We start from the raw sequence: 12357 nt of genomic DNA, 5'->3' as shown, positions 1-12357 counted from the left end.
GGCGCATTAATGCTCAGAAGCATGCATTAATGGATGAGAGACATCCGATACTTGTAGACGATTTAACGGATGCAAAGTTCCAGACGTATACGTGAACCACATACTGTAATCAGGTTAAAGCATTTAAATAATTTTATAAGGGTGTTTTGACTCCAAGAGATTCAAATCTATAAACTGTGTGGACAAAAATATGACAAGGAAAATCTGCAGAAACAATCCCATAAGCTTTGTGGTTGTCAGTCCAGTGGGATCCCCCTTGCTTCTGCATTTAGAGACTGTTTTTTGCCATGAGAGAGCACAACAACCACATAGGGCCTAACCCTGCATGTCAGCGCATGTGGCATATCTATTGTTTTTAGGAAAAGCGGAACCGTGGAAGGGTTCGTTTGAACAAATTACACATATTCCTCCCAATCCAATAGGGAGAGAGGGTGCAGCCATACAAATATGTCTTTATCTAGAAGAAGTTATTATGAGAATTCTTTACAGTCAGCAATTTACCAAGATGGAGGGTGTGGAAGTCACTTCTCCTCAAAATGATCAAAGGCATCCAGCTTTCACCACAGTAGCCTCTGGCAAGTGTCCAGAGTCAGCCACAGACGGTTTGTGCCTTTACAAGAGACGGAGCAAGACGGAATAACCCAGAGAGGGTGCTCACAAAAAATGTAATATCTTCAAACCGAGAGCTCGCGACTTCTCCCAACATGTGTTTCAAACCGGGTCTGGGACATCAATCATCTTTGAGCTCTTTAACGGTTATACGAGTCAGGAAAGTTCCCAGCAGCGTAATATGCCCTTTACAGAGAATGTAACGCCTCCAAACACCTGCTGCAGTACTTTTACGTGGAGTTTTTGAACCACGATGTGTTACTTTTTCTATTTCCAGATTACACGGTTTTGAAAATGAAAAAAAAAAAAAAAAAACTCATCGGTCATTACAGATCTACTCTTTTTTTTCTTTAGCAAATAAACACCTGCATTATCCAATTACAGTCAAAATAATTACAGATGAAAGTTTTGATTTATTGCCTGAACTAACTGGGGAATAAGTTTCTTATACCCGTATAAGTTTAATTATTGTTATTGGAGTTAAATATGGGCAGCTCGTAATGTCTTCAAAAGTCGCTGAAGTCGACCTGGCAGAGAGACGGTAAATAAAATCCTGCGAGGAAGAAAATGTTCCCTAGTAAAGAGAGATGTTCATTTATCACGTTGGCTCTAACGGAGCCATCACTCGTTCTCACTAGGGATTTTTTCAAGTCTTAAATGAGCAAACGTTTCCTTCTTTTTTGAATCACAAAATACTTGCTGTTTTAACATATGATAGACCAAAGGACGAAGGAACATGAACTGTGGATATGCTTTGTATCCTTCATCTTATTATCTAGTTTGAGGTGTAAGATTATAAACTGCTATAAGATGGTCACAAATTGTGAACGGACTCACTTACTTGCCCTTTATGTGATGGAAATCTTCCAGATTCTTCAAATGCATTCTATTAAAAAAAATATGGAATTTTTTTTCCTGTATTTCCTTTTCTTTCCCTTTTTTTCTGTGATCATAAAGTGATTATATCACACTTTTTATTATTATTATTATTACTGGCTAGAAACCTTGTGCTTTCTTTTTACCTTACAGTCAGATTTAGACATCCCCTGTTTGAAAGACTACATTTTAGACTGTAACAATAAAAGACTTGCCTCCTACACTCGACACGAAGCTGGTCGTCTTGCATACCAAAAGCTCAGAGTTGTTGGCAGACTAAGATATTGCGGAACGCAAGTAAATGCTGCTCTGAAAACGACCTCGGGACATGCAGCGAGTTCTGCAGACAAAATGGAGTGTTGTTACCACAAAAGCAGCGCGTTGACTGCAAAGTTATTTTCATCTAAGCTAATGACAACTTCCTTCCTTTCTGACAACCACAACAGTTAAGCCAGGCATATGACACTAGCTTCCAGCCACCCAACCACAGCTTTCTAAACAAAAAAACAACCTACGTAGTAGAGTTTAGATATGATGTGACACTTTAATACAATTACATACAACTACATGTCCCCATACGACACTTCCTGCGCCGGTCTTACTAACTATGAGTGCACAAACATCTAAGCACCAGAAACGTCTGGATTTTTTGAGGTTTTAGAGGTTTCTTTTGCATACTCATGTAATAGACTTTATTTATACAGCACTTTACAGCAATCTTTCAGTGAACCAAAGTGCTTTACAATAAAATAAAAAGGATGATAAACAAGAACAATTAAAAACAATGAAAGAACAGTATAAATACAAAAAAAAACACAATACAATCTAATAAGATAAAAGTGTCATCATCACACTACTGTGTGAAAAAAGCCATTCTAAATACGTAGGTTTATAACCTTGATTTGAAGATGCTGAGGTCAGAAACCAGCCGCATCTTGGCGGGGAGCTTATTCCAGAGCCTGGGGGCGGCTACGGAGAAGCTCAGTCACCCCAGTGTTTATATATTTTGAACTCGGGACTTCCAGCAAAAGTTGATTAGTTGACCTTAGAGCTCTACCGGGATTACGGACGGTTAAAAGCTCAGACAAATACAAGGGTGTATTTAATTAAGAGCTTTAGAAACAAACATCAAAAGTTTAAAATCAATTCTATAAAGGACAGGAAGCCAATGAAGGGAGTCAAGGACAGCAGTGATGTGCACGGGTCTGTTAGTGTTGGTTAAAGGAGCTTGAGGCCGGATTGTGGCAAGATTTATGAAAAAAATCTGTATACATTTTAAGTTTTCTAGTAATAATGTCAGATGAAGCGTTCCAAACCCAAAAGAATGAGCCCTCTAGTGTATCTCTCCTTTGCCTTGAACAGGCTGTGTGCTGCAAAATGTGCTGCAATTCGGTCCCGAATTTCCCGCGCTGGGCTGCGGATGTGACGTCACATGACGCTGCATGTGCGTTCTCCCCGTTCTCCCGTGCCGGCTTCACTGTTGGCTGCAGTACCCCCAACGGCCGTCGTGGTGAAGGGTGGCGCTAGAGAGTCTCATTTCTTTAAAGGAGCCTCAAGCTCCTTTAAAAGACAGGCAGCAGCATTTTGCATTTTGAGACTCCAACATAAAGTGCGTTGCGATAGTCTAACCCAGAGTTAATTAGGGCTTGGATGGATGGGCATCTGGTTACAGATGTGCAGAATATTTTACACTTGTCTCCTGATGTGATTTGAAATTGTCAGAACCTATTCTTTTAAATTCTCCAGTGTTTTTTACCAGTGTATTTATCATCAAAACTGAGGAAGTGATGAGAAGTGATGAACAAACTTGACACCTGTTCTGAAATCAATAGAATAATTACTGGCTGTTTGTTGTCCTTGACAGTAACCTGCATTAATAATGTTACCCGGTCAGCCTACTTCCATCTTTGCAATATTAACCGCTTCCGTCCGTCCCTCACTTCCTGGTCCACACTCTTGTCACATCCCGCCTAGACGACTGCAACTCCCTCCGCTTCGGTCTCCCCCACAAGTCCATCCAGAAGCTCCAACTGGTCCAGAACTCAGGCACACATATTGTCTCCAGAACTCCATCTATCAATCATATCGCTCCTGTTTTCCAACAACTCCACTGGCTTTCTGTCAAATTTCGCATCGACTTCGAAAAAAACCCTGCTCCACACTTTCAAGGCCATCCACAACCTCGTCCCCCACCCGTACCTCTCGGGCCTCCTCCACATCAACACTCCCGGACTCCTGGGTCAGTCTCCTCCGTCAGCCTCACCGTGCCCGTCTGTCCACTGTGGGGTCGAGAGCCTTCAGAACTCCCTCCCGCCCGACATCAGGAACATTAACTCACTATCTATTTTCCAATCCCATCTAAAAACCCACCGGTTAAAACTCACTTTAATTTCTCTCCCTCTAGGCTACTGCTGATTTCTCATTTTATTTCTGGTTTTACAGCATTTATTTTGTTGTCCTTTTTTGCTCTTTTAATCGATGTTTGTGTGCACTGTAAAGGTGACCTTAAAGGGGACCTATTATGGCATCTAATACCTATTTTAAACAGGCCTTGAATGTCTTAAAAACAAGCTTTTGATTGTTTTTGCTAAATAAATTAGAAATTCAGCCTCTAGGGCCGCTCGGTGGCGCAGTGGGTTAAGCAGCGGCTCATATACTGAGGCTACAGTCCTCCTCCTGCAGCGGTCGCAGGTTCGAATCCCAGCCTGCGCACCTTTGCTGCGTGTCATCCCCGATCTCTCTCTCTACCCCTTTCCAGTCTGCATCTCCAATAAAGGGCCACTAGAGCCCAAAAAAAAAAAACAAAAGAAATTCAGCCTCTAAACCATGTCTTTATCTTCCCAGTCTCTAACCTCCTTCTCTATGAGGGATTCTGAGTGGGCGGGGCTATGATAATGAGGCTCTGTGCTGATTGGCTGCCTGAATGACGCGATACACCGCTACGAAAAAATGGCGGAAGCTCCGGCCGGCGGAGTTAGTTGTGGGCGTAGTTTCACGCATCGGAGGCCAACCGATGCAAATTGCATTTTGGTTACGTAACGACGGGAGCAGAATCTGAACGGCTCGTAGATCCACATCACACTGGATGGCTCATCCAGGCGGCTGCACAGACACTGCAGAATTTGGTTGCTTTCCTCCTTCTCTGAGTTGGCAGGCTGAGGGGAGACCACTTTATATATGTTAAAGCAAGAGAAAACGTGTTTTTTATATTAGGTCCCCTTTAAGGGCCCTGAAATGCGCCTTAAATAATATGTATAATTATTACTGGATACTAAACTATTTGCCAGCAGCATGCAGTTGAAACAGGCACATGGAAGAAAACATCTGCACTTTTTAACATGATCCCATGAAGTTGCCATGACAACGATGCGCCACCATTGGCAAACTCATTGCTACCCATATTCATGTTCTGTTTTATCGTTTACCGAGGTTTTCCTACACTGACAGAATTAGGGCTCGTGACTAATGTCTGGTTTATTGATCCAATGGTTTCCTACATCAGTTCCATACCCAGCTGTCATCAGGGGTGGGATGAGTCACCAGTCGGTCAAAGTGACACACAGAAGGAAACAAGAGTATCATCAGCCATGCATTGCACGGCCGACCTCCCGTCCCCCCGGAGAAAACACTCCCAGGCGCTGAGAGGAAACGGCAGCTCCTCACAGCAAGGCCCCAGGAGGGATTTCAACCAGGAACTTTGTGAGGCAACAGTGTTACGCTCCATCACACAAACTTACCAGTCTCCTAATGGCTTTTACTCATTATTATTAAACAGCTTTAATTGGTTATAGGAATCATTTAACATTTTGGTGAAAACCCATTCATATATAGTAATCCATTCTGAACTCGATATCCACTTTATCAGGACTGTTATTGTTAATCAGAGGCAGTAAGCTAAAACTGGACTTTCACTTGATCAAAATGTGGAGGGGACTGTTGGACACGCTGTTCTTGCAGTTTCACAGGGTGTTTTAATAACACATTTGGCTTCCTTCTTCCTCATTTCAATACAGGAAGTGAGTATGCAGTCAGATGCAGGGCTGTCATCACACTCTGACATGTCCTGAGATCATGCAGCGTCTCTAGGACCAGGCTCGGTGCTGCTGTCGCGACCCTCTCGGGCCGTCACCTCCATCGCCACACTTAATGCTACCACCTGCAGTAACTTCCAAAGTCTAATGGTAAGAGTCTTGTTTTTAAGTTCTACTCTTCATGTACGGACTGCAAAGCTACTTCTCCACACAACCAAACTGAACTCTGTGGTACATTATTCTCGATCACAAATACAAGACATGTTGAAATGCTATTATATAAATGGATTTTTGATTAATCATGACTAGCTGCATTTTGGGTGTTCAGGAACAGGATTTTGCAATAGATAATCTAGCTATTTCACTGCTAACTGCTGAAAATACTCTGTACTATGTGTCTCAATGGAAAATTGGTCTGATAGCATCTAACCACAGCTTCCCCAAACTGTAAAGAACTGTGATATGATGACTCACCGGTCAACATCACGGTGTGAAAACAGGGACAAATTAGATGCTATGAAAGTTAAAAACAACACTATTTGTCTTGTGTGACTTCAGTCTGGAATCTGGCGCCTCTGGAGGATGGGGAACATGATCCGAGGTGTGAGTCCCAGTAACAAGGAAAACCTTGAAGGCACTCTAAAAGGTAAGATAAGAGCGTAGGATCAGTAATATTAAAGTATTCAGGAGAGTATGTCAGAGGACATTTGTGTTATATATATATATATATATATATATATATATATATATATATATATATATATATATATATATATATATATATATATATATATATATATATATATATATATATATATATATATATATCCAGTGATGATGTTTTGCAATACGTTGAGTGTGACATGAGATAAGAACCAGACGACTCCAAAACAAAACGACAAGCAAAATCATTCAAACAAATTAAGTGTAATCTCCGACAAAGGTCTGGGTTTTGTAACATGGATTTATGTTGAAATTGTGACCTCTGCGCATCAGCATCTGTGTTTGTAAATCCTGCGTTTATGACTCTGACGGCAGATTCAGACAGCGACATGGTGGTGGTGCTGCAGGACTACCCCTCTGCTGAAATCAGCGAGCCCATCTACAGGATAGGGCAGAAGCTCCAAGTCATTGCACAGTAGGATCATGTCTTTGTCACCTTTATTCACGACACACATTTAAGACACCGAAAACCGTCATGAAGCCTGTTATGAGGAACTAAACTAAAAAAAGACAAAAACCGAAAAGAATAAGAGTGATGCTCTAACTTTGCACTATAGAGAAGTGGTTAAACAAAGGGTTGATCGTTAATTCCCCTTTCTGTTTGTTTATGGTGATCAGGGAGGCTTATTGGTGGAAGGTTCGCTCTCTTCAGACGGGGAAGGAGAACTACATCCCCAACAACCACGTGGCAAAAGTTTACCATGGGTAAGAACAGTTGTTTATATTCCAACTCTGGCATCAAAAGTGTCTTAAAAACTAACAACGTAACAAAAGAAACAAAGCTCTCTTACTGCTGAGATCTTTGTCAAAAGATGTATGTGGAAATGTTTGCATGAGTTATCAGTTACGTGCTGTTTACCAGAGCTGTGTGTGTTCATTTTCTGAGTCTGTGTGAGACTTTTTGTTCAGCAGGTTGCAAACTTCAACGTAAACCTTGACTCGGTGTTCTTTTTGCTGTTCTGCCAGGTGGCTGTTTGAAGGAGTGGGGAGGCAAAAGGCCGAAGAGCTGCTCCTCCTACCTGGGAACAGAGCGGGATCGTTTCTGGTGCGGGAAAGCGGTGCAGAAAGAGGTCGGGGCATGAGCTCACTGGAGAATAAGCAATGAATTCCTCATATACAGGACACGTCTTGCTGTGTCAGCTAGAAATGAACAGGACGAAAGAGCTAAAGTAACACACCAGCAGTGGCTGAACTTACCATGACGTCAGCAGCAAACCAAGTGAGTTGGGAGAGGACAGCCTGCTAACCTGAGCTCAGCACAGCAATCTAGTGTAGTGATACATCTTTGAATTCAGAGGGAAAATATGAAAAACAACCATATTAGTCAGAAATTCCTGCCAACATACTGTTCACATCATGCTTTCAGCTTCGCTTCCTCTTAAAATGCTTTTTATGGGGGTATAGATTTAATAGTAAAACACAGGAAAGGTTTCATTTTTTTCATTTATTTATTTAACCTTTTAATGTTTAATGTTTAATTATTATCGCTGCCAAATATATGAAGTACATATCTGAGGATACAATTTAATGTGCTCACATGTATTTCTTGAAAAGCAAATAAATTAAATGAATGAAAAAAATCAGAGAAGAGTAATATAATTACAGCTCAAACATAATAGATTGATAATATATAACTATGTAAAAGAGTTGATTTTTTTTTTTTTTTTTTTTAAAAGAAGCCAAAGTCAAAAGGTTGCTGGCCAAGGTGAAAAGAAATATCCAATTTCAACATGAACCCCTTTTTACGTATTTGTAAGCACAGTTTTTCATGGGCAATTTGCTTTTTTTATTTCTCATATCTGCCCGTAACATCTACAGGACTGTCTCAGAAAATTAGAATATTGTGATAAAGTTCTTTATTTTCTGTAATGCAATTAAAAAAACAAAAATGTTATACATTCTGGATTCATTACAAATCAACTGAAATATTGCAAGCCTTTTATTATTTTAATATTGCTGATTATACTTACAGTTTAAGATTAAGATTCCCAGAATATATTCAAATTTTTTGAGATAGGATATTTGAGTCTCTTAAGCTGTAAACCATGATCAGCAATATTAAAATAATAAAAGGCTTGCAATATTTCAGTTGATTTGTAATGAATCCAGAATGTATGACATTTTTGCATGACAGAAAATAAAGGACTTTATCACAATATTCTAATTTTCTGAGACAGTCCTGTATATCCATAGCAGTGAACTGTTGTGCTCAGCTCAACTCAGCAGACTTCAGTGTGTTCTCCCAACTCAACGGGTTTGGTGCTAACAGTCTTCATGGTGAGTTAACTGACCACTGATGTGATGTGTTAATTCCTCACAGCTGTAATTTTGTCAATTTCAGTTGATGCAAGAAGGTTTTTCACTCACTTTTACAGATAATTAAGATGCAATACGCCTGTAATAAGCATGTTATTAATGTTATGTCATATCCTTAGGTCAGTATTCACTTTCAGTGAAGCACAGGATCATAAAGCACTATCGTATCTTCAGACTGGACAACAGCTGGTACTACATTTCTCCTGGCCTCACTTTCCAGTGCCTTGAAGATTTGGTCAACCATTACTCTGGTGGGTAAATGCGGCTCAAAAATGTTGATTGTAATTACAGTGGAAGAAGTGACGAACACAGTAGGCAAGCATGTGTGTTTCAAAAATGTTCATGTTCCACATATAGAAACACTCCTTATCACTCTGAACTTTTTATATATTTCCTGCACTGACAGAACATTTTTGGAACAAACAGGAAATGTTTTACAATATGTGAGCTTGATAATAATCACTCATGCAGAAACAGCTAAAATAAAGTGTTGATATGGATGGTTAAAGGGTGTTTTGCTTTTCGACCCTTTTTGGTTTGTTTGTTTGCTTGAGCAGTAAAGCGTTCAAAGTGTTTAATGCAAATCATGCCTCATTGCTGTTATGCGTCTGTTTGTTTGTAAACTTGAGGCTTTGCTTCCCTTTTCTTTTTCAGACTCTGCAGATGGGCTGTGCTGTATGCTAACGTGTCCCTGTCTATCGGGCACACCCGAGCCATCGGATGGAAGTTCAGAACCTCCACCTGTAGTTATGCGGCGCAACTTTGACTGGAGGAAAGTAGACAGGTATAGAAAAAGACTAAAAAATAGATTTGAGACGCTTTCTTGTGTTAGGATGGTTACAATTAAGCAACAAAGGGTGGTTAGCAATGACAAAAAGACCAATTGAAGCAATGCAAATTAATACAAAAATACAATTAAAAAATTAGAGATCGATCGGACGACATGACGACAATCAAATCCAAACGTGGGTTAAATAATAGCTACACAACATAAAATTGTAATTTTGTGTTCAGTGCACACTTTAAGATTTGATCATTGACGTTTATTTGCACCTTTTTCCAGAGACGAAAGCAAGTTGTGGATCATTACAAGTTGCTCTCCACTCTTTACAGGAAACAGCTGGTCAGCACAGACAGCCACAATGAGAACATTGTGAGCTACGGAGTCAGAAACAGCATCGCAGCCTACCTGTCCTTCTCTGGACATGAAGACTCTACGAAGGAGCATGGTGGGCAGGAGCGCAGGAAGAAAAAGAGTAGATCTCTGTATTTGTTCTCCCGTGCAAACGCCGAGTATGACGACACCTTGTAGAGACAGCAGGGGGAGTCCAGAAGACTGGATGAGGCTCAAGCGGAGGCCCGCGGAGGGAGACTTTCCTAGAAATTCTCCACATGTCCCAACCTTGACTGTTGCTGCACTGACACACACCGATCACAGTATCTTAAAGGGGACCTATTATGAAAAACATGTTTTTTCTTGCTTTAACATGTATAAAGTGGTCTCCCCTCAGCCTGCCAACTCAGAGAAGGAGGAAAGCAACTAAATTCTGCAGTGTCTGTACAGCCGCCCGGATGATCCATCCAGTGTGATGTGGATCTACGAGCCGTTCAGATTCTGCTCCCTTTCGTTACGTAACCAAAATGCAATTTGCATCAGTTGGCCTCCGATGCGTGAAACCGCGCCCACAACTAACTCTGGCCGGAACAACAACAACTACTCCGCCGGCCGGAGCTTCAGCCATTTTTTTGTAGCGATGTATGGCGTCATTCAGGCAGCCAATCAGCACAGTGCCTCATTATCATAGCCCCGCCCACTCAGAATCCCTCATAGATAATGAGGTTAGAGAATGGGAAGATAAAGACATGGCTCAGAGGCTGAATTTCTAATATATTTAGCAAAAACAATCAAAAGGTTGTTTTTAAGACATCCAAGGCCTGTTTAAAATAGGTATTAGATGCCATAATAGGTCCCCTTTAAAGGTGGAAGGGTTTTTCATTGTGAGCGCTTTGAAGTATTTTAACAATAATTTAAATTGCACAAAATTTCACTTGTAATGCAAGTTATGAAAAGGATTTCATAATGATTAAAGAATGATGGGGCAGCTACCGTTGGGCTTGCTGATGCTGCACACGGAGCCGTAAAACAGTCTGGCCTCACTGTGGTTATCGTAGACTTGGGTTGATATTTTACATGTTGATAGTGGTAATGTACATATGAGTATTGGTGTCTCTCAAACTATTTGTGTTGTTGATAAATGTTGACTTAAATATTCATAATTATAAATAAATGTATATAAATAGTCATTGTTTCAGCAGAATATTTGTCATCAGTCCCCCAACTACCCACTACCCTACCAATCCAGGCAATGTCCATTTCCATGTCTATCACTTCTGGCTTTTATCCAAGGTCTGTGCCAGTGGTTTGGCAACACTGGCACAGTCAAGCGGATTTGAATCCCGTCCAGGCATGCGTTAAAGTGTGGTGTTGAAAATGTGAGCAGGCCAGAAGTCAGAATCTCTGAGGAAGTTGGGTGATGGAAAGACACATCTTGCAACACAGGAAGTGGCATGGTGCATGTATCTGCAGTTGGTGCATATGGACAGCAAAATCTTTACCAGCAATCTTTAACTGGCGCTTTAGACACGAGGAGCTGGAGTTGCACTTCAACTATCATGTCTAAATGGGTGCTGAGGACCGGGGTTGAGGAGCACCAGTGTCGATGATGCAGTGTCCTGAGCTCTGGATGAAATACCTTTGGTCAAAATAACTCAGGACTGCAGTACCACTGCACTTTGCTGATTGAAAACCACGGAAAAACATTGTTATTGCAACCAAATCTAGAGCTCTCTGACTCTGTTAACCACATGTACCAGCACAGTATTGAACAAATGTTACTTTATTTAGGTAGGAGATCAACTTACATGCAAAAGCTTACATTCTTATTTCTCTGTGATTCATCCCCAAACATTCTGTAGGTTGTCATGAGTTAAGCTTTGATCTCGCTCAGACGGGAGTAACACACAAGTAATTCTGCTGTCAGAAATCACGTTGTGCTTCCTCCGTCATGTGTTGACTTGATGAAGCCTGGGCTCCACCGTAGCTCCGATCTTCCGTCATTGGATTTCAGAGGGTGGGGGTTGAACGCTGTTGTTTACATGAGAAGGGTTTTTACCAATTTCTTGCTGGGATATAAAACTACGAGTATTAGGGCCAAACTAAGACAAAAAAAAACTTACGAGAATAAAGTCATAATATAATAAGAATAAAGTCGTAAAATTACGAGAATAAAGTCGTAATGTTGTGAGAATAAACTCGTAATAGAATAAAGTCGTAATATTATGAGAATAAAGTCGTAATATTACGAGAATAAAGTCGTAAAATTACGAGAATAAAGTCGTAACATTACGAGAATAAAGTCGTAATAGAATAAAGTCATAATATTATGAGAATAAAGTCGTAATATTATGAGAATAAAGTCGTAAAATTCCGAGAATAAAGTTGTGATATTATGAGAATAAAGTCGTAATGAATAAAGTGGTAATTTATGAGAATAAAGTCATAATATTATGAAAATAAAGTGGTAATTTATGAGAACTCTAACAGGAAGAGCAGTCTTCTCCCTGTGTTAAAATGAAGAATATTGAGCATCTTGTGAAGTTATATTTATATATTTATAATACATTACAACTTTATTCTCGTAATATTACGACTTTATTCTCGTAATATTATGACTTTATTTTCATAATATTACGACTTTATTCTCGTAATATTATGATATATTCTCATAATTTTACGACTTTA

General features: G+C 40.2%; 1 protein-coding gene across 1 annotated transcript; it reads left to right on the top strand.

The window, feature by feature from the left end:
• The first annotated feature begins 5532 nt into the window (after positions 1–5532).
• On the top strand, positions 5533–10144 carry sla1a (Src like adaptor 1a). The gene is made up of 8 exons (XM_061741880.1): positions 5533–5666; positions 6075–6162; positions 6555–6654; positions 6858–6944; positions 7206–7309; positions 8675–8806; positions 9210–9339; positions 9669–10144. Exons 1-8 carry the CDS (start codon positions 5664–5666, stop codon positions 9865–9867), a joined length of 843 nt encoding a protein of 280 aa, XP_061597864.1. The 5' UTR covers positions 5533–5663; the 3' UTR covers positions 9868–10144.
• Positions 10145–12357: the final 2213 nt, after the last annotated feature.

The sequence above is a fragment of the Cololabis saira genome, chromosome 15, assembly GCF_033807715.1.
Source record: "Cololabis saira isolate AMF1-May2022 chromosome 15, fColSai1.1, whole genome shotgun sequence".
In the NCBI taxonomy this organism is placed as follows: domain Eukaryota; kingdom Metazoa; phylum Chordata; class Actinopteri; order Beloniformes; family Belonidae; genus Cololabis; species Cololabis saira.
This window is presented reverse-complemented; position numbering and strand designations above follow the sequence as displayed.

Excerpts from the sequence above, each read along its gene's own strand:
- sla1a (XM_061741880.1), top strand. Across the intron at positions 6,163-6,554 it reads CCTTGAAGGCACTCTAAAAG|ATTCAGACAGCGACATGGTG; the intron begins GTAAGATAAGAG and ends CTCTGACGGCAG. Across the intron at positions 7,310-8,674 it reads GGAAAGCGGTGCAGAAAGAG|GTCAGTATTCACTTTCAGTG; the intron begins GTCGGGGCATGA and ends TCATATCCTTAG.